Source organism: Panthera onca, chromosome A1 (genome assembly GCF_046562875.1).
Source record: "Panthera onca isolate mPanOnc1 chromosome A1, mPanOnc1 haplotype 2, whole genome shotgun sequence".
Lineage (NCBI taxonomy): Eukaryota > Metazoa > Chordata > Mammalia > Carnivora > Felidae > Panthera > Panthera onca.
Window position 1 is genome coordinate 158,582,070 of NC_138339.1, and position 22,855 is coordinate 158,604,924.

The following is a 22,855-nucleotide window of genomic DNA, read 5'->3' on the forward strand; positions in this document are numbered from 1 at the left end:
CCTGACTACCGCTGGTCCTGACCACCGTCTGCTCCCTGCTACTGCGTGGGGTGTACTTTGCTGCCAATGACGGCACTTGGAGCACCCCGTTTCCCTCTCCATTGGTCACGAGACCGCTTTGGCTCTGCTTCTCTCCCCGGGGGACACCTGGAGGCCCCTGACCGGTCATCTCCCCAGATCTCGGCGTGGGCACGTATGTAATTACGCCCCCGCACACGCTGCAGACGGAGGCTGGAGAGGCAGGGGGGGACCCAGGCCCCCCGGGGCAAAGAGAGAGCATCTGTGTTCGTGACAAGCCAGAGGCCCTGAAGGTGACTGGGGGTGGAATGTGGCACAGGAATAAAGCCGACACGTGGAAGGCCACTGCCACACGTGGAAGGCCCCCGCCATGCCCAGCTCCCACAAGGAGCACGTCTGCTGAGGAGACGCACCGTAACCTGTAAGAGCAGGACACCCGCCCCGGGGCCTGAGGTCAGGACACAGACTCGGCAAGGGCCCCCCACAGCTGCCTGCCCCAAAGACCGGCAGGCCCCCAGGGCAAGTCAGGCCTGGCATTTGGGGTGCACCCGGGGCCAAGCTTGTGGGAGACGTCGGACACGGGCCAGGGCCCTGGCAGGACTGCCTCCCACCCTACAGCACGCACCACAGCTCAAGGCCACGCCTCCCCTCCCTGGAGCAGATGAGCCACACCTGGGCCAGTCCTGCCTACACTCGGGTGGGTGACACAGCACTGTGGTTGGTCACCAAAGGGGCCCAGCGCCCACGGGTCCAGCTTCCCTACAGCTGTGGGTCTCACGCTCTGGGTTTGGCAGACTAAGGGGATGGGGAGCCAGAGCAGAGCCTTTAGGACACAGACCACAGCCAAGGCCACGTGGTCCTTACCATGGCGGGGACCAGAGGGGATACCCAAGGGCAGATGTGGGCGATACTCCTGGGAAGATAATGCTGCCATGCATGGCCACCTGGGCATCTGGGAAGGTGGTGTCTGGTGCCTCAGGGTGGTGCCTGTCCTTGGGGGTGAGCGCTATAGGGTTGTGGGCAAACACTGTCGTTTCCTGAGCCCTGATCTCATCCCTCCCTGTGTCACAGATGTGGAGAAGATGCTCTGGACCCCTCGAGGAGGGCCTCACATGGACGCAGCAGCGAGCACCCTAGTGTCCCCATAGGACCAGGGCCTGGCGTCACTCAGGACCCGGCCGATGCTTCCTGGGAGGGAGGGGGTGCCACATGGCATGTCCCTGCAGAGACCAGAGGGGGCTGGGCTTTGGGGGTACTGCTGGGTCGGGTCCCCTTCGGGATTCGAAGGCTACATACACCCACTCCCAGAGAGCACAGCCACCAGCCTCATGGTCAAGGCACGTGGAACAGGGGCCCGCCCTGCTGGACCAGGAGGCCCGAACACCACTCAGTTTGCCCCCAGACGGCCCTTCCTCTGCGTGATGCACCCCACGTCCTGGGCTCCAGAGAGCCCCCCGCACCCACGCCCACCTGCTCATGCTGGCAGACTGGTGAGGCCTCTGTGCCCCAGGGCGGCCAGCTGGCAGGCACGTGGGCTCCCCAACAAAGCCACGACTGGAGCCCCAGGGGAGCACCCATCCAGGGACAAGGGCTCGCCCCCACCACTCAGCCCCAAGGCCCGCGTGTCCTTCTGGGTTTGCCCTATGAGGTGGCCACTTCTGGGGGTGAGGTGTGGCTGGGGGCAAGGCTTACGGCTCCCCCTAAATAAGTACTCACAGGCCCCCGCGGCTGGCTAGGACGTGGTGGGAACTTCTGCAGGACCCGGGCCTGGCTCAGAAAAGGCTCACAGCCCGGGCAACACTAAAGGCTGGGTCACCAGGGCCACAAGGAGCAAAGGAGCTCAAAACGTCAGGAAGGGCGAGGACAGTTGGAGTTGTCCACCATGCCCCCCTCACATCGTTCCCAGCCCTCTCACCAGTCCAGGCTGGCTTCGCCACCCTGTTACTAAACTGGGGGCAGGGAAGGCTGTGGGCCCCCATCTTCCCTCAACCTGAGCCCCCATTCATGTCTCATCTGACCACAGCTGTCCTGGATGACCACTGCCCACAATGTGAGCACACAGGCTTCCTCCAGGAGATACTGAGCCTACCTGCAGAGGCAGAGGGTAGGATGAGCAGGTGGGGAGGGGTGCAGATGGTGGGCAGAAGCCTGTGTAGGCCAGGACCTGCTGGGCAGGGTTGCAGAGGATCTGGGGTGCAGCGGAGAGGCCATAGGCCAGCTGGGACAGAGGGACCTGCCGAAAGAATGGAGAGAACGGAGACGTGTCAGCAGCCCTCCGGAAGGCGGGCGCCCCTGGCTTCAAGCCTGCAGAGCCCCATCCACAAACCATCCCCATCTGACACCTGCAAGTGAGAGACCATGCCCTCAGATCAAAACTAAACACCTAAAAGTAGGGCTTATTTTTCCTTTCTATTTGTCCCAGGGACCCACCAAGATGCCAGATGAGGCCAGGATCTCTTTGGTTTCTATTTGAAAAGGCAAGGAAAATGCTGGCTTCTCCTCTCCAGGGGCCTCGTGTCCCGGGAGTCTCCGCCCAGCTGCGGCGACAGAGGGCTGACCCCCCACATGTGCTCCCCAGGCAGCACAGCACAGGGTTAGACCGCATGGTCGTGGGGATTTCCAGAGATGTGCAAATAACACCAGAGCGTCCCAGCCCCTCAGGGCCCTGCTCTTGTTAGCTCACCCAGATGGCTCCAACTCTCCAGAGGAAAACAGGACTTGGGCCATCCACCTGTGGCCCCAAGGCGGGGGGCCGTGGGAGAGACCCCTCCCCAGAGGGAGGCTCAAGGGGTCCCGGACCTGAGGTGCATCCCTCCCACCAGGACAGACCTGGATTCCCATCTGACACCACGGGCAGGCCCCATGCTTCAGGAAGGGGCCTCGGGAGCCAACAGCATATCTGGAAACTCACCACCCCCACTGATGGGGAGCAGAGGCAGGTCCTGAGCAGTGGGGGTGCAGGGCACGAGCAGAGGGGAGGGAGCAGTGGAAGCAGAGAGGGCACCCAGGTCCACCCGCACCTGCAGGCCCCCGGAGGTGGAGCTCCAAGGTCTGGCACCTGCCACCTCCCAGCCCCGCCCGCCCAGGCCGCCTCTGCACACTCTGAAGGGCGAATAAGGGTGCCGAAGGAAGACGGAAAACTCAGGGCTAGGTTCGCGGGCCTGACTGCTCTGCTGCCACGTCCATGAACAAACCCTACTGTGTGCCTACTGTGTGTGCTGGGTTGAGCTAAGGGCTGTCGGGGCAGACCGGAGCTGTGCATGCCGAGGGGCGCACAGAGCATCACAGGACCCAGGCCTGGTTTGGGGGGGGGGGGGGGGCGCAGCGCAGAGCATCACGGGATGGAGTTTTGGTGTGCTGGGGGGAGGGGGTGTGCGCAGAGCATCCCGGGACCAAGGCCTGGTGTGCAGGGGTTGGGGGACATCTGGTAGGAGGAACAGCTGCCCCTGGTGGCCTGGGGGCTTGGGCCCACAGGGCTGGTCACAGGGTAAGGGGCGCAGATGACGCCGTGGGCTGGAGAGGGGCTCACTGGATCTTACTCTGTGCTTGTGCCATTTCGGGATTCGGGAGGGTGGGCAGGTTGGGGTCGGCATGGGCAGCCCTCTGCGGGGGACGCTGGGGGCCCAGCCTGGCCTTACTCTCTCTCCTGTGCCTGCCAATCTGGCCTCAGCGGGTCCACCCTCTTGCCCGGGGCCGGCCGTGTGTGAGGACTTGCCACTTGGGCTGCTCATGAAGCTCCTGCATTCCTCAAGATGATTTCTAAGCTATAAAATCCACTAGACGTATAAGACTACTCAGTAGGTGTAAACCTCTAAGGAATCACCTTCCCTCTTTCATTCAATGCCCCAGAGCTGTGGGTGTGCATGACAGAACTGTCCAGAGTGGAGTGTAGACACAGCTCTGTGGCCCATTGTGACTGGTGGCCCTTCGAGGCATCATTTTATTCTTGACAAAACACTCCAGCAGCTTTATTGTAGACTCTGATGAACTCCAGTCCCTTCCAGAAAACCCACGGGGCTGACGTCCTTCCTGGGGCGGCCCATTAACTTTCACCAGGTTTTCGGGAATGACAAAGGTCTAAGCGGACACACCCCGCCTCCCGTCTACGATCTAGCCCTCTTTAGCCAGAAACTGGCAAGACTGAACACTTTGAACCGGCTACACTGGGATGCAGTGGGCTTCCGCAGAAACATCCATGACCCTGTGCAGACCAGTTCCTGCCAGCATGGAAGGCACGGAACCCTTTCCCAACTCACATGGGTGTTGGGTGTTCTCTGGAGTCCGTGACCTGAGGTGGGGGCGACCCCATGGCGTGCCTCCACAGCCAAGGACGACCCGCCCCAGGAGGGGTCAGCCGAGCAGTGCAGGAATTCTAGTTTGGAACAAGCAGTCTCAGGGAGAAGAGGGGACAAGGGTCCTGCACAGCCCAGCCCCACGTGTAAGCTGCTTCCTGCGGGGAGGCTCCCCACCCCTGCCAGAGCGCCCACCCCTAAAGCTCTCCCATCACACGTCCGCATCCCTACCGGGAGCACCCGGCCCTACAGCTCCCGGACAGCATGCCCCCGCCCCCGCCCGCCCTAGTGCCCACCCCTACAGCTGTCCAATGGCATGTCCCCACACGCCCTAGAGGCTGCCTAGATGGCAGCACATGTCCTAGAGTAGCTGCTTCTGGAAGCAACCAGTGAAGGCTTGCTGTCGCCCTAACAGACGGCTGGCAGTTTCCATGAGCCTCCGTTTCCTCCTTTGTTAGTGACGATAAGGAGGCCCGCCTTGCCCACCTCAGAGGACACAGGCCCCAGAGCCCCGACCTGTCCATAGGGCCAGCACCAGGGGGCCCTACTCACCATGTCCTTGAAGGCCCCCAGGACAGCTGCCGTGAGGATACCCAGGAACACACCCAGGACGTTCAGCACCGCTGAGGCCCAGAGTAGCCGGTACAGGTGAAGCACATCCTGACAGCTGCTCACGCCCACGAACTCGTAGTAGGTGGGAGAAGGTTCAGCGCTGCAGGTGGAGGGGAACAGGTCACAGCCAGTGCCACAGCCTGCGAGTTGCTCCCGGACAGGCTGTAGTCTTTGGCCATAAAACCCCGCAGCTCTGTTGGTGCTGCGGGGGACGGGTTGGGGGACACCGCCCCTCATGAACCAGCCCAGCTGCACCCTGAGTTCATGGTGAGAAAGCTGTTCCCCAGGGCATCTGGACATCCCTCCAGGAAAAGAGCCCAGGCCTCCCAAGAGCAGGCCTGGCCCCCAAAAGAGCAGGAAGGCCCCCAAAGAGCAGGAAGGACCACCCAAGTCCACTCCCCAAACCCAAGCGCAGGCAGAAGGGCACCCTCAGAGCGAGCAGGCCTGACACGGAGCTCTCTGTACCCGGCTGCCTTGGCAGGGAGCACAGGAAGGTGAGCCCACAGGGGATTCATCCTGGCCCTCCCCACACGGGACTGAGGCCATCTGTGCGTAGCTGGACCACGGTGCTGTGGCCGAGGGCCTGCAGCCGGGCCCTCAGGACTGCGTGGAGACGGTGACCCACACACGTGCTGCTTTAGCCACTCTTGCTTGGAAATGGGAGGGAACCATCTTTGGGGGAAGGAGGTTGTAGCTTAAAGCCCCGGAGTTTTCAGCAATTCAAGAGAGGCATCCCCAAGAAGCATACGTGAAAGCCTGCTGGTTTTAATGTAGGTGTTCAAGCTATTAACACAAAACCGGTGCCCAGGGCCTTAGTAGGAAGCCTGACCCTTAAGGATGGACACCGGCGGCTCCGTGTGGGCAAGCCTGAGCGCCAAGAACCCAGGGCCTGTCCTGGGGAGGCTCTCACAGTCTACATCACAGAAGAGTGTCCTCTGCTGCCCGCAGATGAAGAGAAGGGGGACCTTCTGCAGCCCACCCCAGCTGCCTGCCCCAGCCAAGCAGGGAGGAAGCACTGAGGAACTTGGGCGTCCAGATGCACAGGCTCGAGGCAGAGCTGCAACCATGGGGCAGGAGGCCGTGTCCCTCCCTGTCCCTCCCCCCCCATGCAGCCTCAGTTTCCCATCTGTGAGATGAGAACCCCTCCCTCACACAGGCGTGGGGCAGGGGCCAGGAGAGGGACTGCTTGCTGCCCAGTTGGGCCCCAGCCCTCACCTCTGACAATTGTAGAGGTCACAGCAGTAACAGGTGCTGCTTTTCACCTTCAGCGGGCACTGGCCGTTAAAGGAGTGACAGGTGACCTGCCAGCAGAGAGACATTGTCAGGTGCCTGTCCTTCCTTGACCTGGAGTGGGCAGGGCTGCCTCCCCCGGGGCCAGGGCCTGGCCACTGCGCCTGGGTCAGTCAGGAGCTCCTCCTCCTGAGCCAGATTTCCTGACCCTCCACATGCTTGCGGGTGGCAGGACCTTCCCCTGCTGGAGGGTCAGAGGACCAGGCTTGGCCACCAGGGAGTCCAGGCAGCCAACATCTGGTGGACAAGGAGAGGGAGAGGGCTCTAGGCTCTGTGCCTACAGGTGGGGACACCTCCAGGTGGGAACAGGTAGGACGGCTCCAGGTGGGGACAGGTGGGAACGTCTCCAGGTGGGAACAGGTGGGACAGGTGGGGACACCTCCAGGTGACCACACATAGGGCCACAAGCTCCCAGCAGCCCGACCTTGCCACGCCAGCCCTGTGTAAGCCACGTGGAGGCCTCCCCTTGGGCACCTGCTGCAAAGACACGGCAAGTGGTTGGGAGACTTGATGTTAAAAGAGCAAAATTAGGCAAAACCATGTGCCTTCCTCCCTCCCCCAGGACTGTCAACACGTGACACAGCCATGCCGCCCACATGTGGGAGGTAACCAGGGTGGAGACCACCCCCCTTCAGAAGGAAGACGGTGCCATCTGGGGAGGAGACGCTTCTGAGGGAGGATGGTGTGCTGAGGGCTGGTGGGCCAGACTCTCATCAAGGATTCAGCTGGCCCAGGACAGGTGAGGGAGCAGGGCCCCACCCCAGAAGCCCTCGGACCGTCCCTGGCGCCCCGGCCCCTCTTTGGCCGCACCTCCAGAACCACTGGACTCGTGGACTTCCTTTCAGGGTCCTGTGGCTGCAGGCCATGGGACGCTCTGGTGTGTGCAAGCAAGGGCAGGAGGGAGGCTCACTGGAAATGACAAAGGGCCCTGGGAGGGGCAGGGCTGGAGGCTGATGGGGAGGAGGGAGGGCTGCACGTGCCTGATGGGAAGGTCAGCGCCACAGGCCGGAGATCTGGAGGTCAAGAGGCCTGACCCTAAGCGTCCCCTCCCAAGAAGTGTGCAACCACATGGGATGGGGGTTAGAACTGGTCAGCCAGCAAGGGTCTCCAGCCCAGCCTGGCCCACTGCCTGCTTTGCAGGCGAAGCTCCATATAGCCACGCTCCTCTGACAACACCTTGCCCGTGGCCACTGTCACACCAGAGAGACAGGGTCAAGTAGCTGGGACAGAGACCACTTGGCCTATAAACCCTGAAATATTACTGACCCTTTATGGGGCAAGCTGCCGGCCCTGGTTTAGAGCGGTGCGGGCAGCGTGGGTCCCTGAGTCCTCAGGGAGCTTTGCAAATCCTGTGTCTACTGAATCAACAAACTGAGGCGGGACCCAGAGTCAGGATTTGCTCAAGCCCCTGGGCTGGTTCTAAGAGACAGAGGGTCGGGAGCAAGGGGCAAGCCCCGGACACGTGGGCCTGTCCTCAGAAGCCTGACTGATGGGATTCAGGAAGGGGTCCTGCTTCTCCCTGACGCCAGGAGTAGAGGGGAGCAGGAAGGAAGGGCAGCCAGCTGAAGTGTCTGTGGATAGGTGGGGTGCACGGGTAGGGCCTGGAGAGCCCCATGATGCCCTCGGACAGGACGAGTCCCCGGGCTCCCCCCGCCAGGCAAAAGGCCAGGAGGGCTGGGGTCAGCCTTTGGAGAAAAATGCCGCCCCCTTGGAGGGGCAGCAGGGACCCTCCAGGCCCTGAGGTCGAGGAACCTGCACAAGCCACGTGGGGGCCTGTCCAGGTGTGTGATCCAGGCTCTCAGCTCCTCCTGGACATTTGCACAGTTTGGGAGGCCGTGCTCAGTGCAGCTGATGCATTCATGCAGAGCTGGGGCAAGAGGGCTGCCGGGGCTGGCCTGAGAGGGAGGGCATGCCGTCCATCCTGCACTCTTGTTCCTGGCGTCTCGTGCATGGGGAGTGGCCCAGGGACCAGCCTCTCAGCCAAGGTAAATGCAGCTGACCCAACTGTGCTTTGCAGCTGTTAACAGTGCCACACCCACCCAGACAGGGCTGCTAGCTTGCTGTGCGTCCTGCACGGGATGGCCAACAGCTGCAACCCCCCAGGGGTGCGATGCATGAAATGCCAGCGCTGGCTGGAACAGAGCGCGGGTGCTCACAGAGAGCTGGCAGTCAGGAGGCTGTGCATCCAGACCCCGGCCTGGGGCACAGAATGCCTGGGGGACATGGATTAGCGCAGCGAAAGCTCACGGACCCCCGCCCTACATACCTCTGTCTGGTAGGCGTCAGGCACATAACCCACCTCACTGGAGAAAAACTGGCATCTTCCCGCAGCCAACGGCCTGGGCTCCTAGACACAAAGACACACAAGCGATAGAGGAGGTTCATCCCTGGGCCAGGGGTGGCCGTTGGCTATTTCAGACCCATCTGCCCCAGGCTCTGAGCCTAAGGAAGCCACTGGAGTCTGCCAGGCGGGGGCCACAGAGTGGGAGATGCCACGGCTCCTTCCAGGGCAGCTGGGCCACTGTGTCCAGGACACCAGAGCAGATGCCTCGGGGGGCACACACCTGCCAGGAAGGCTGGGCTGACACGTCCCCCTCCCCCCCGCCACCAGCATCGCATGGGCAGCCGAGAGGAGGCGGCTGCCGGACATTTTGAGGTGCAGTCCTCTGCCCTGAACAAGGACACCCCTTGGTGCCTGCCTCTTTCTCTAAAACAAAACATTTGTTTTCTACTAGGAAGGGAGAAAAAAGGATTCTTGTTAATTCACTCACCCACCCAGTCCTTGACCTGACCATCCATTCAACCATTCCTGCCACCACCCCACCCCCTTCTCCCCGCACTCCCTCCACTCTTCCCTCCTTCTCCCTGCCCGCCTCCACCCCACCCTTCCTCCTCCCTGCCCTCCCGCCCCCCCCCCCCGCTTCTTCTCTCTGTCCCTCTGTCCTTCCCTCCATCCACCAACCACTGCATACACACCCACCTATGGCCCTGTTCAATTTTCCAACCACAAGCCTGTGCCCAGCATTCACAGAGGAGATGCAGAGCCAGACTCTGATGGTACCAGGGTTAGACACAGGCCCCATCCCCAGCTGACCGCTGGAGGAGACATACCCTCCAGGTGACAAGGCACCTGTACCCGCTGTGGCAGAGACTGGTGAGGCCCGGGAGCCTGTGCGACTGGTGAGGTGCACAGTTAGGGCCTCACACCCGCTCTTACTTCCCAGTGCACTCCCATCTCTGACCCAAGATGAGCGTAGAAACCACCAGGGACCGCAATGCAGGCAACAGATGAGGACGGGGCCCGCACACCAGGCCCATTTGGACGCGCTGAGCGGCCCAAGGGAGACGGACACAGAGCACGGCAGATGGGTGCCGGGCGGACGATGGGGCTGTGCAGGGGGCAGGGTAGAGGGGCTGGTGCCCTGAGGTCCCGCGGTGAGCAGCGGTGACGGGCCTGCAACCCCTGAGCCCCCCTCACCCCCAGGCACCTGCCGATTCCGCTCGGCCCCACCTTTTGGGAGGTCATGCCAACAGGGCCTCGTTCCAGCAGCTTTGGCTCAGTGTCCCATTGACTCTCACCACCAGCAGCACCGAGTGACAGTGGCATCCTGCCGGCTCTGCTAGACCAGTGCCCTTCCTCCCGCCGACAACCACAGGGAAACACCCTTTCTGAGTCTGGAAGGGTCAGACACATGGGCCACCCTGTCCAGGTCCCAGTCCAGCCCCCTCGAGGCCTGGCCGCCGGCCTGGGAGACATCCCACCGTTGCTCTTGGTTCGGTCGGCTGGGCCCAGTAGCAAGTCGCAGAGGCTTGAACAGCAGGCATTTGTTCTGACAGCCCTCGTGGTGGCAGCCTCTTCCCACCGTGTCCTCACCGGGCAGACCGTGGGCTCTGGTCTCTCTCTGCAGACAGGAATCCCACAAGGGGGGCCTCACCTGGTCCTGATCACCTCCTGAAGGCCGCCTACTGAGGCTGCCACGCACAAGGGCTCCGGGGGCACAGACTCCCAGGCCGCGGCAGCTCCTGGCTCCGCACCTCATTAAGTCAGACACGGAGAGCTGGTGTGAGACTCGGAGTTGGCCGCAAATCCTCTTGCTGACACAGAAGCACCAGTGGCTGGTTTCATTTTCTGTCTGACCTTCAGTGTCCAATCAGGGTGAAAAAATTCTTAATAGTTCAAATTAAATACAACTGCAACCATTTTAGTTCCACCTGCCACATAGACTTCTCCGAATTTACGATCACACTGGAAATAGCGTTTCTCTGGGGCCAGAGGCCATAGTCAGCGTCATTCTGGCCCAGGAAAAGGGGCAGTGGGTGTTCAGGAAGACCACTGAGAGGCACCGGGGTGGCTGTCAGTTGAGCAGCTGACTCTTGATTTCAGCTCAGGTCATAATCTCACAGTTCATGAGTTTGAGCCCCACATCGGGCTCTGTGCTGACAGTGTGGAATCTGCTTGGGATCCTCTCTCTCTCTCTCTCTCTCTCTCTCTCAAATGAGTAAACTTTAAAAACCAAAAAAGACCACTATGACACGGTTTTTATTTCTTGACCATTCTACGTAAATTAGTGTTAAGATCCTCTACATACTAACATGAGACTCTAAGTCACTAAAGTTCAGTTAAAACCCCGTGTGTCTCCTGTAAGGGGACACGGTGGCCTTCAGGCCATGACTGGCCCACCACCTGATTTTGTAAATAAAGTTTTATTGGCACACAGCCATGCACATTTGTCTGCATATCATCTGTGGCTGCTTCTGTGCTGTAGCAGCTGAACTCAGTAGCCATGGCAGAGGCCACATGGCCACAGATCTAATGCGCCACCCCAACCTCTAGCACTCCTGGCAGGGCAGGACTTTGGTGAGCAGCTGTGAACAGAGGCACCGGGGCCAGCAGGAGGAGAAGGACACCACGCCCCCTACCATCAGCGCAGTGTGTCCAGTCCCTGCAGGTGTCCCAAACCAGCACTAAACTAAACACTCTGGGGCAACCGCAAAGTGGCTGTGCTAGAGAGAAGTCCGTCTTGACCCCATTATCTGCCGTGGCCCCCGTGGTGGACCAGAGCCACGAGTCCAGCAGCCCAGAAGACCTGCCGGAGGCCCCTCTGGGTGGAAACAGGTGGGCTGACAGCTGACAGATGTCCTGCCAGGGGCGACCTTCCAGAAGTCCCACGCGTCTGAGAAAGAGGCTGAGGGAAGACATGCCTTCTCTGCTCACGCCCGCAGCTGCACAGAGAGCCCCCCTTGGGAAGCAAGTGGTTTTGAAGGGACTTTCTCTCCAATGAGTGCCGAGTGGGAGGCGAGGCCAGGAGACTCCCATGCACACGGCAGGGCTGGAATTTTCACTCGGAAACCGGGGTTCCAGAAGCCATCTCCCACCCCCAAGCCCTCGGGGCTCAGCTTAGGAGCAAGAGCGAGTGCACAGGGAAAGAGCCTGCAACAGAGAACATGAGCCAGACGTGGACCGAGGTGAGGCTGGGTCCGACCCGGTGGTGACACCAGTCCCCAAGGTCCAGTCACACGGTCACTGTTCATACGTGTGTGTCAGACCAGACGTGTGCCACGCGGAGGAGCCACAGTGACCACGTGAGTCCTGCAGGCCTAGTGCCGCTGGGCCTCTGCACCACACCCGGCACCGCATCCTGTCATCCTGGTCACGTTTTCCCCACATTTTGTCCCCCAGTGTTGGCATCTCAAAATCATAATTTTGAGAAGTGCTGGAAGCCGGTTACAAGTTTCTAGGCAAGAGGGGCACCTGGGGGGCTCCGTCTTGATTTCAGCTCAGTCCACGATCCCACGGTCGTGGGTTCGAGCCCCAAACCAGGCTTGGTGTGGAGCCTGCTTAGGATTCTGTCTCTCTGCCCTTCCCCCACCAATGCACATGCCCTCTCTCTCTCAAAAAAAAAAAAAAAAAAAAGCGGGTAGGAAAGAGCCTTTGGTGAATTGGTTTTTTCACCTGTTAGCCTGTTAGACAATCACTCTCCACCCTGCAGAGTCAGGCTGGACATTTTCAACCTGGAAACTCAGCTCCTTCGTACCCTTGTTCACGTCTTCCCCAGTGCACATGCCCCGTGAGGGGGACTGGCCGGCACTCAGACGCTGGCCGTGTGCAGCCAGAGGAAGGCAGGAAACCGAGCTAAGGAATAAATGAGCAGGAGTGTGCGAGGGAGGCTGTAGGGAGGAGGCCCTCACGTCATGTGGTGGGGGGGCTCAGCGACCCCTCAGCGTGTGGTGGAGCCCGAGCTCTGCAGAGGCTGGGACAGCCACACCGGACCGGGACAATGAGGACGTGCACCTGGTCCTGGTGTTTTTGAAACCTTTTGTTTGGAAATAATTTCAAACTTGCAGAAAAGTGGAAAGAACAGAGTTCTGTAAGGCACACGTAGGATAGCCCAGGATTAACACCAGGTGCGGCAGTTTAAAAAAAAAAAAACTAAGAAACCTTAAAATGTATGCAGGACGCACTGAGGACAGAGAATGCTGAGTGCTTTGCCTTCTGAGGGCAGAGGTGAGGGTACTGAGTCTGGACCCCTGCCCCCCTCCCCAGCCCGTTCTGCCCCGCAGGGAGCTGGGGACCCAGAGCCATCGGTCACACTGCCTGGGCTCCTTTCTGGACGAAAAAAGGTGTGTCCAGCCACCCTCACCACGCTCCCCTGGCCCCACTCTCCCCCGGGTCAGCAGCCAGGCAGGGACTGGAGCCGAGGGAAGACACCCATCTTCAAACACCCCGTAACCCTTCTCAGTAAAACCCAGCTTTTACTGGCTTTGTTTTTAATAGAGGGAAAAACAGAGGGAAAAAAAAGACTGGTCACGTGAAACCCTCCGGCCAGACTCTGCCTGTGGTTTCCGAAATGTCCACACCTTGTTTCAATGGAAGGAACGCAGTCTGCCCAGGAAAGGGTGGTCCTTCCTTCACGTGGCCCTACCAGGACCCATGACTCTATTCATCCTCATCCACTCCCTGGGAGAGGAGCACCCCCCTCACAAGTAGGAAGCTGGCCTGACTTCCACCGGCTCCGCGGCCGATGGGCCCTCTCGGCAGAGGCTCGGGCCATGGGGGTGCAGTGCGCTGGAGGGGGCCCAGGCACCTGGAGCCCCCTAGGGCCAACCTCGGGCACAAGATCCTTTCCACCTTCCTGAGTCGATGCTGCCTCTTCTGACGGCAGGAAGGCTGAGCTGAGCTGCTCCTCGGGAGATGGGTCCTCACTGCTGGAAATGGATGTCCCATCGCACAGAACAAGCACAGAGAGTGTCCCCGTGTTGGGCCTCAGGCAGAAACGTGCTCCCTGCCATCCAGGTCAAGGCCATGGGGAGCCCTGTTCCTCAGGATGGAGGCAGATCCCGCATGGCAGGCAGGACTCAGGCAGGCCAGAGGGTCCCCCAGCTCCTAAATTTCCACTTTATTTGCCTTTATTATTAAGCATCTGCCTCTGGGTCTTGTTGTTCCGTAAGGACGTGCTTGAAGATTGCGTGTAGGGCAGGGATGGGGACAGCCACTTCTGTGTCACAGTTCAGGCCGCGACTGGGGTCCTTGCCACGGTCACACATCCTGCTGCCGTGAGGCTCTACTTTCTGTTGTGTTGGTGACTTGGGCCTATGGCCAAGGGGGCCGAGTGCCAGCCTCCGTCTGCCAGCATGCTGGCTCATAGGATGGGGTGGTTGCCTCTCAGGGTTCCCTGTCCTTCCTGGAAGCAGAGGGACACTCACACCACAATGGGATCATCACATCTTCTTCTCAGGAGATGTTAATTGTGCATTTTTAGAAGGGAAAGAACTTTGACAAGGGGCATATTTACACTCGGGACGCTTCTACACACACTCCTGAGGCCTCTAGGCCAGCAGCACCTGGCTTAGTGGGCAGAGTGGCACACTGACCCGCCAAGGCCTGTGGAGCGGAGAGCTGGGCCCTGCTGGGGAGGGCGCCCTCACAACCACCTGGGCTCTGCACGAAGCCCCCGGCGGAAGCCTGGTGACCCTTCCCTGGCACACTCTGCCCTCTGCCCCATGAGGGACGCCATTCTCCACAGCATCAGACATATCGCCCCCTGTCTGGGCCTACTGAAGACCTGAGCCCACCGACGTGCCAGGAGAAAACTGCGATTAACTCTTTGTACCAGATGCCACTGGGTGAACGGGCCTCATTACCCAGGAAACACCTGGAACAGAGAGACCAGCACAAAAGTGTGGCCAGGCCCAGACAGACACCACTCACTCCTCAGTCCGCCCCAGGGTGGAGCCCATGTTGAGAAGCACTGTCTGCTAGACATTTCTAAACTGACTGGCTCGTCACTGAGCAGATGGGCATCTGTCTCCGGGGCACTCTCCACAGAGCTGCATTCTGAGGGCACACGTGGGGTTTCCTCCTGAGAAGGCCTTGAGATGATCACCCCCTGGCAGGCCTGTTTTGAGCCCCAAGAGGCTTTCTGTCCACCCATCCCTGCATTCTGGCTTGGGGAGCCCTCGGTGGGTGCTGATGGCTGGAGGGCGTTGCAGAAGGCCAGGTCTCCCGTCCAGCACGACCTGCTGACATCGGCAACAGGCTCTGAAAGGAATACTGGGTTTGGATCGGAGGATACGCTTTCTGTGCTAACCAAGCAGCGCACCAGAACCATGGCAAATACTGGTCAGGGACTCACAGTTCAAGTGATCTTTCCAGAAATAAAAAACAAGAAGCAGAAGTCTGGGACAAAGTACACATACAGAGACCCCTAAAAAGTGCTATAAATGTAAAGACCTAACAAATACTGGTGAACACCCGGGGCGGGGACGACCATGGGGCTCTGGTCAGGCTCCAGCCTGTGCCCCTTCCAGGCACCAGCGGGTCCTCACGGCCCGGGGCCACTCAGGACCCACAGATGCCTGGCCACCTGTGCAGGCCAGAGCTCTCCTGGGCAGATCCGCCGTGATGCTCTCTGTCTCACTCTTCCTGCGCCTGCATCTGACGGCAGAGGCACAAGCCACGCTCCACAGAGGCCCAAGAGGGGCTGCCCCCCCCCACCACCCCACCAGGGGCTTTGTTCTGCCCTGGGGAGCCCCCTGGCAGCACGCCACTCTTGGACCAATTTTTGTTCGTCCACGCGAGCTGCTACAATAAAATACTATAAACTGGCAGGGAGGGGAGGGGGTAAACAATAAACAATTTGCTTCTCACAGCACAGAGCCTGGAAGTCCACGGTCAGGAGGGGCTGCCAGATCCAGTGTGTGTGGGGGCCCCCTCCGGGTTCAGGGACAGCGTGCGCTCACCCATGAGGAGGAGGGGCCGGGGAGCATTACAGGCCCCTGTACAAACGCTCCACCTTGTGACCTCTCAAAGCTGCACCCCAAACACCATCCCCCTGGAAGCCAGGTCTCGACATGAGAATTTATGGGGACACGGCACTCGGTGACAGCACCGTCATGGGGCTCACCGAGTGGGGGGCTTACTGGCAACCTCAAGGCAGCCAGGCAGAAGGAACGTGAAGTGTGTCTGCTCCCAGCCCATTGCCCTCAGGCCATAAATGTGTCAGGCGTTCTGGGGGAACAACCAGCTGTTCAGAGTCCTTTAGCAGGACAGGGTGCCAGGAAGGTGGACGGCTTGCCCTGCAGAGGTCAATGCAGCACCAACCCACCACCTCCTGAGTCCAGAGTCCAAGGTCAAAGGCAGCTGCCCGTGACAGGTGTTCAGAAAGAAACGCAGGCGAAGGACAGGTCAGGCTTCGGCTGAGGGTATAACGCTATCTCTGCTGGGCCCCCAGGTTGGCGGAAAAATCTCACTTCCACCTGCCCAGTTTGAAACAAGAGCCATTTCCCGACATTGTAACAAAGCTTTTCTAAACATACAAACTGGTTAGGAAAATGTCCTACGTAATTGGACAACGGATTCCACATTTGCCTTGGCCGCCTTGACTGACTTCAGCATACTCGAGTATTTATTTCTATGCTCCTCGTTCCGTGGCCTGGCTCTCTCCCTCACTCGAAACCTGCTTCCTCCAAGTAGAACAAGCCAGAGTTCCCAGGTCCCAGGGCATGCGCCTGGTGTGGCTCTGTCCTCAGCCACTGCCAAGGACTCTCACACTTGGGCCCTCAGTCCCTATGAAGGACTCACCCACTCAGGCGTCCACACGGAGATGAAACAAGCATAAGGGTCTCACAGCTACAGTGCCAGTGAGAAAATGCCAACATCACCCCTCAAGACACATACTTGAACTACTGCACACGAGTGTGTGAGGGCACTGTGTGTGTACCTATGAGTATGTGCACGCACCTGAGTGTGTGCACGTGTGCCCACGAGTGTGCATGCATCCGTGTGCATGTGTACGTATGTGAGTGCATGCGTGTGACCATCAGTGTGTGAGTGTGTATGCACATGTGTGTGTCCATGAGTGTGTGCATGTGTGTGTGTGTCCGTGTGCACATGTGTGCCTGTGTGTGTGACCATCAGTGTGTATGCATGCACATGAGTGTGCATGTGCACACGTGTGTTTGCCTATGTGTGTGTGTGCATGTGCTGGGTCAGTTTTGCAGAGAATGAGGAAAAGCCAACAAGGCAGAGAGAGTGGTTGGCAGACCCGGGGAGGGAGGACCCGGAAGGTCAGTGAGCTGAGTTCTGCAACATGAAATTTTGCTTCTGTAGATATTTTCAAACCCCGACAGTGACGGAGAACAAAATGGAGGAAGGGACACTCACTATGTGCCGAGCAGCAAACACGCCGTCCACGATGGCGCAACAGAAGGCCGCCACCACGCCGAAGCTGATGAACACGATGGCCGCGACCAGCTGGGGCAGAGGGCAGAGAAGCGAGTGGGCGTTACACGCTCCCGATACAGTCCTCCAGATGCCAGCTGCCCGAGTCCCACCCCGCCGCCCCGGGCCCACCGCCACTCCCACCGCCACTCCCACCGCCCCATGACTCAGCCCAGCCCGCGGGCTGTGTTCTTGCTGGTTCTTCCACGCTGTGGTGGGAGACGGGCCCCCGGGTCCTCCGCACACCCCCTCATGAATAATCAGAATATCAGACCGTCTGCAGCTTTTTGCTATTACAAATTCTGCCACAACGACCCTAAATAGGATCCGTGTTGAATCTGGTTTTCTGGGTGGGCGTCTCTGCGGGACAGACCCCTCACATTCAGACAGGACACATTCAGGTCTGCGCGCCTTATGGTCTGAGAAACGCCACCTCGTCCATAACGAGGCTTTGCCAGTTTTCACTCCAAAGGCCTAGCACCTCCTTATACCCAAGTGATGCCTCCTTTTCATTTTCTAAGTGTCAGCCATCTGCTGGCTACCACAGGCTCACTGCTGTTTCCAGCCACGTCTCTCTTAGCTGAAGAAACCTTTCTTTCCATTGTCGGCCACTTTCTCTACATATTTTAAACTATCTTTGTGAAATAATTTTAAACTTCCCATAACAGGTAGCAAACATAGTACAAAGAATTCCCACATGTCGTTCCCCTGAGATTCCCCAAGTATTGTCACCATCCAAACCACTGCAACAGCCTTGTCACCTGCAACTCCTTTCCAGCCGCAAGAACCCCGCCCACATGACCCACGGCAGCGTATTTATTTCCCGGGTCCAGGACTCTGCATAAAGCAACTTGGAACCACCCACCCCTTGTGACTGGCAAACTGTAAGCAGTGCCCAGTGTTTGTGAACAGTCCTCTGGGTCTCCAGCCTTGGAAACAGGCCCCAGACTGTCCCCCAAGTTACTCAGGGTGCTTCCTCCCACGCATCTGAGCTGCTTCTGGGCAGCGCAGTCAGGCTCACTGGCCACGGCTCCACACAACCAGCTCCCCCTCTGTCCTTGTTAACCTGAGTTATTTTGTTCAACAAGGCGCAGGGAGCTGGCTTGACACTCCAGGGGACAGTGTGGCAGGGTGCCGGGCCCCACCCCCCACAGCTGCTATTCCAAGGAGCAGGGAATCGGGCCCGCTCTCAGCTGCCAGCCCTACCAGCGCCCGGTGGAAACGGTCCCCTGATGTTGCAAATTGGGGCTGTGCCTAAGTCCTTTGGGGGTCTCTGAACTGGTGACTGTCTGGTCCTCAATTTCCCCACCTGGAGTCAGAGGTGTTGGCTCCGACTCATTCTTGCCATGCGTCCTCGCAGCCTGCCTCTCTGGTGTGGCCGGTAGACGTGACAAAACCAACAGAGGTCCTTGGCTGTTCCCCACGGTCTGACACTTGTGACATTTTGTGATGAACTGACAGAGAATTTGAGGCCCCGAGGGGAGGTGTGCAGAAAGCCCTGCCTGCTCATCTGCACAACAAAGAACTATTACCCCACAGAAGCTGCAGTGTTAACACCACTGTTCTGCACAACAGCTTGGCCGTTGACTCAGCAACAACCAGACCACGGTGCCTCCCCCGCGCTGAGAACTAACCACCCCCCCTCCATGGTACCAGGCGTCAACCCAGCACCCTGGGGCATAGACAGGGAGGACTCGCCTTACCCTGAGGGCACTGGAAGGCCCTGGAAAAATAAGCCAAGTTCTGGGGGGCGGGGGATGGTGTGAGACCAGGCAGGGGCTGCCCACCTGCCACGCCCACCGCAAAGGTAGCCAAAGAAAAAAGCACTTCCTTCATTCTGCTGGGGAAGGAGAAGACACTGGTCACTTCCTCGGGGAAACCACTGCACAAGTAAAAGGATGGGTGTGTAAAGTCACGTGAACATCATTTGCAGAAACTGTACTGACGGAACTGTCCTGCATTTGTACTGCTGTTGTGGAAAAATGCATTAAAACATATATAAACGATTCAGATGGCAGCTTTCAAATTTCCCAGCACCTCACTTTCCAAAAAAAATGAAAAGCTTGCATCTAATTTGGCTGCTGAGTCTTCAAGCTTTGACCGTCCTGCCGCCCCCAGAGGGACATCCTGGCCCTTGCCCAGCTTGGGTCCCTCCTAATGGCCTGAACCCCAAGGCTGCATCAGCCGGGAGTCCGTCCCTGCCGCTTGCTGCGTCCAATTTTCCTTGCGCAGAATCCCCAGCCAGGAGGCCAATGGAAAACAGACTCAAAGATGAACAGGATCACCTTAGAACCCAGAGTCACTTAGCACACATCCTCCCGGTCCTGACATCTGTGACATTACTGTCAGCTGCAGGGAGGTCTAGCCACACTGCAATCCCAGGATGCAGCCTCCTACCTGCCTGCCAGACCTCCTGAGTGGCCGGTGAACTCAGGAAGGGGTCAGACTCTGACAAGTCCAAAAGCAGGGAGAGCCGCTCCACCAGCAAATGCCTCCTGGGCTCCTGCTTTGTCCTGGACACCGAGCCCTGTTGGCCCATGGCACTCTGGGATCCCAGGCAGCCTTGGCTGTCCCCACAGGGGACTCTCCTAGAGCCCGGCAGGGTATGTGGTTGGGAGTGGGTGTCTGCCTGCCCTGTGCACCCACACTCTAGCTCTGGTGCTGGCCCAGGGCATCCACCAAGCACTTGCCCATTGTCTGAGAAGCTTCCAGAAGTGGCCCTGCTACTTCTCTCACTGTGCATGTGCAAGCAAAGTGTTGTGGGGACTGCTGTCCCAGCAAGCTTACCATGCACCAACTTGATGGCCCTTCAGAGAACATCACACTCCCCCTCCTGGCCATGCGACCAGCTCTGAGCCAGCGGTGGCCTGGCCAGAGTCCTGGAGAGCTGAGAGGCCTCCCTGACACCCCACCTGATTTCACCCAGAACTTCGCAGAAGCACAGGATGTGTAGTATCCTCTGACATTGCCTGACTGTCCTCAATCATCCAGACTTACAAAACATTGTTTGGTCTTGTACAAGCTGTCCCCACCATTTGAATATCCTCATCACCTTTCAACTGACCTTGTCTTTCTGCCCACTGCTCCTGAAAGTTAAAATTCAGTGCTAGCGTGATCACACACACGCGGTAAGTCAAGTGCTAGTGTGACCACACACAGGATTAAGTCAGCGAGATCAGGGGGTGGCACTGCCTGAGATCCTCTAGTGCGTCAGCCCCCAGGTCCAGGAGATCATGGTGGGAAAGATGTTGGATGTTCTCTCCTCCAACGTTTGGGCTGGAAGTAGGAAGTGTTCCAGAACAGAGACAGAAGAGCTCTCTTAGGGATGCCCTGTGGGTCTGTCTGGTCTGTCAGGTGCCAGTAAGGACAAGGAGGCAGAACTCATCACGCCTTGAGGGGACACAAGCCACATCACTCTCCACACTGTGTGAGGCCACCACACAGACAGACTTTGCATGGAAGCTGTTACTCCCTCAGGGACAGAAGGGAACAGGTCTCACTGCCCTGCAGGGCCCTTCTCCTGGGAAGGGGGAAGGTCACCTTCACATCTCCACGGGGCTCTGAGTTTACATCGCAACAGGGAAGGCAGATTAAAAACCAAATACCAGTAGATAAGGTCATGTTGATAACATGGAAATCGGGAAAACAGTGGGTGTGAGCTTGTCACCAGGCGGGAAGGTTGTCACCAGGTGGGCAGGCCTCTTATCCAAGGATAAGACAGACCCAGTGAGTCAGGGCCGCCAAGGGAGCAAGGGATCGGGGTCTCGCCCGGAGGATCTGAGAAGGCCTACCCTGGGGCGTGAGAGCCCTCTGGCTGTGGGGGCTGAACTGGGGCAGGTAGAAAGGGGACAGTTAGCTCCTGGTGACAGCGACCCAGGCAGGTGATGACCAGGGTGGGGCCCAGTGCAGGGCAAGGGGCTGGTCTGATGGTGGCATCCAGGGGACATGGGAGAGGCAGAGCCATTGGGCCCACGGTCTGGGAGAGACGTCTGCGCTGGTGGAGGGGGCATTAATGACAAGGGCCAGGTGGAAGATGGCCCCCAGTGCAGGTGGAGGGGCGCAGTCTGATGCCCAGGAGTGTCACATGTATGCGGCTGGCAGGGACGCCGTCTGCCAAAGAGAATGTCACCAGGCCTTCACCAGGGAGCCCTGAGGCAGTCCCAACACCCCAAGCAGGGAGTCAGGACTCTTAGACTATCCCTCACCACGGGTCCCTTGTCCCCACGTCCATCCTCCCTGTGTCCCTTGTCCCCAAGTGTTCCTCATCCCCAGGTATTCTTTGTTCCCACATCCATCGTCCAGGTGTCCCTCAGCCCCTTTGTACTGTCTGCCTCCAGTCCTGACTGGGGTCCTCTTGCTGGAGACACCGCAGGCCCCAGTGCATGTCACCATGCAGACCACCCTGCCTCCCCCATGACCCCAGGCCGGACTTCATGTGTCCTCCATCCATACTCCTGCTGTCCATACCTTCCTCCCCCAACCACGTGGATGGGGTAGAAATTAATCATGGATGGAAAGTCCAAATATGTGGAAACTGAACATCATACCCTTAAACAACCGATAGGTCAAAGAAGAAGTCACCAGGGGGACTGCACACCAGTTTGGGGTGAACAGGATGAAATGAAAGCACACCGGGGCCCCACTCCAGTGCGGTTGAGGCTCTCCGGGAACTCACAGTGGTAAACACGCACACTGAAAAAGAAGACGGCTCTCAGATCAGCTGCCTTCCGCCCTAAAGAACTAGAAAAAGGAGAGCAAACGAAGCCTGAAGCCAGCAAAAGAAAGGAAATTATAATGGTTAACACAGAGAAAAAAGACACGGGGGGAAAAGAAAGACAATCAATGTTCTTTGAAAACATCAATAAAGTTGACAAATGTTTAGCTAAACTAAGAAAACAAGAGGAAAAAGCAAGTGACTAAAATCAGAAATAAGTTTGGGAACAGTATTACCAAATTTACAGAAATTAAAGGATTATAAGAAGGTACTGTGAGCTTTTGTGCACCAACAAAGTTGATCATCTAGGGGACTCCCTGTCCTGCAGCTGCAGGGAGAGCCCCGGGGATCACAGCCGCCACAGGGGGCATGTCTGCTTGGCGAGCTGGCATTCTGGCCCTCACCCACAAGCGCCCCAACCTCCCCATCCCAGCCTCAGGACAGATCCTTCCGGGCCTCCCTGCCTGACTGCCACTCTCCATCCTCCCCACGGCTCCTCCCATGCACCCTGGGCAGTGCTCCCTGTGCATCCGTGGCAGGAGATCAGGACTCCCCACCGCGTGCCTAGCAGCACCGTGCAGAGGGCGTGTGCACTGAATGTTTCTGGGGGAGAAATGGACACATAGCAACACACACACAGGGCACGGGAAGCTCGGGAGAGGCGGTGCCCCAGAAGCAATAGCGACGGTCCCAGGCGGTCATGCTGGGGGCAGTCAGATTACTTTGACGCAGAATCAGTAACTTCATTTTCCTACGACACAGGCCAGCGTGCACCAGTGTCTCTAGCACATGCTGAAAGTGCTGCAGGAGAATGTCATTCTCTGGAGAGCGCAGCTTAGACAGCCCAGGGTGTGGCATCCCATCAGAAAGGCCCCAGGGCCCTATCTAAACACAGAGACACGGGGGCCTGTCCCGAAAGCAGCTCAGATATTCCAACCAGACGTTGTGTGGACTCGTGGCAACTGAAACATAAGTTCCAGGCGGTGGTTTCAGACGGAGCCCCTCCATGAGCACCGAAATCTGTGGAAACTGAGACCCAGGCGCACCTGGTCCTGTGAGAATCCTCCCCGTGTAATCAGTGGTCACTAGCTGTCGGCTCCCAGGACCAGTGAGCGAAAGTCACAGAGGATGAGGGCAGGGCACAGTGCTTTCACACACTAGCTGGCTCCCCACGCCACCAGGAGTCGGGCTGCAGGACCACTCCCTTCG

General features: G+C 58.7%; 1 protein-coding gene across 1 annotated transcript in view; it reads right to left on the reverse strand.

The window, feature by feature from the left end:
* TMEM255B (transmembrane protein 255B) overlaps positions 1–22,855 on the reverse strand; it is a 39,791-nt gene that overhangs the window by 3,245 nt on the left and 13,691 nt on the right. Inside the window, exons 4-8 of the mRNA XM_078452675.2 lie at positions 16,876–16,965; positions 8,479–8,559; positions 6,138–6,223; positions 4,863–5,022; positions 2,108–2,251 (exon numbers count right to left, since the gene is read on the reverse strand). Coding sequence (XP_078308801.1) covers positions 2,108–2,251; positions 4,863–5,022; positions 6,138–6,223; positions 8,479–8,559; positions 16,876–16,965 — 561 coding nt within the window. The remainder of the gene's footprint in view (positions 1–2,107; positions 2,252–4,862; positions 5,023–6,137; positions 6,224–8,478; positions 8,560–16,875; positions 16,966–22,855) is intronic.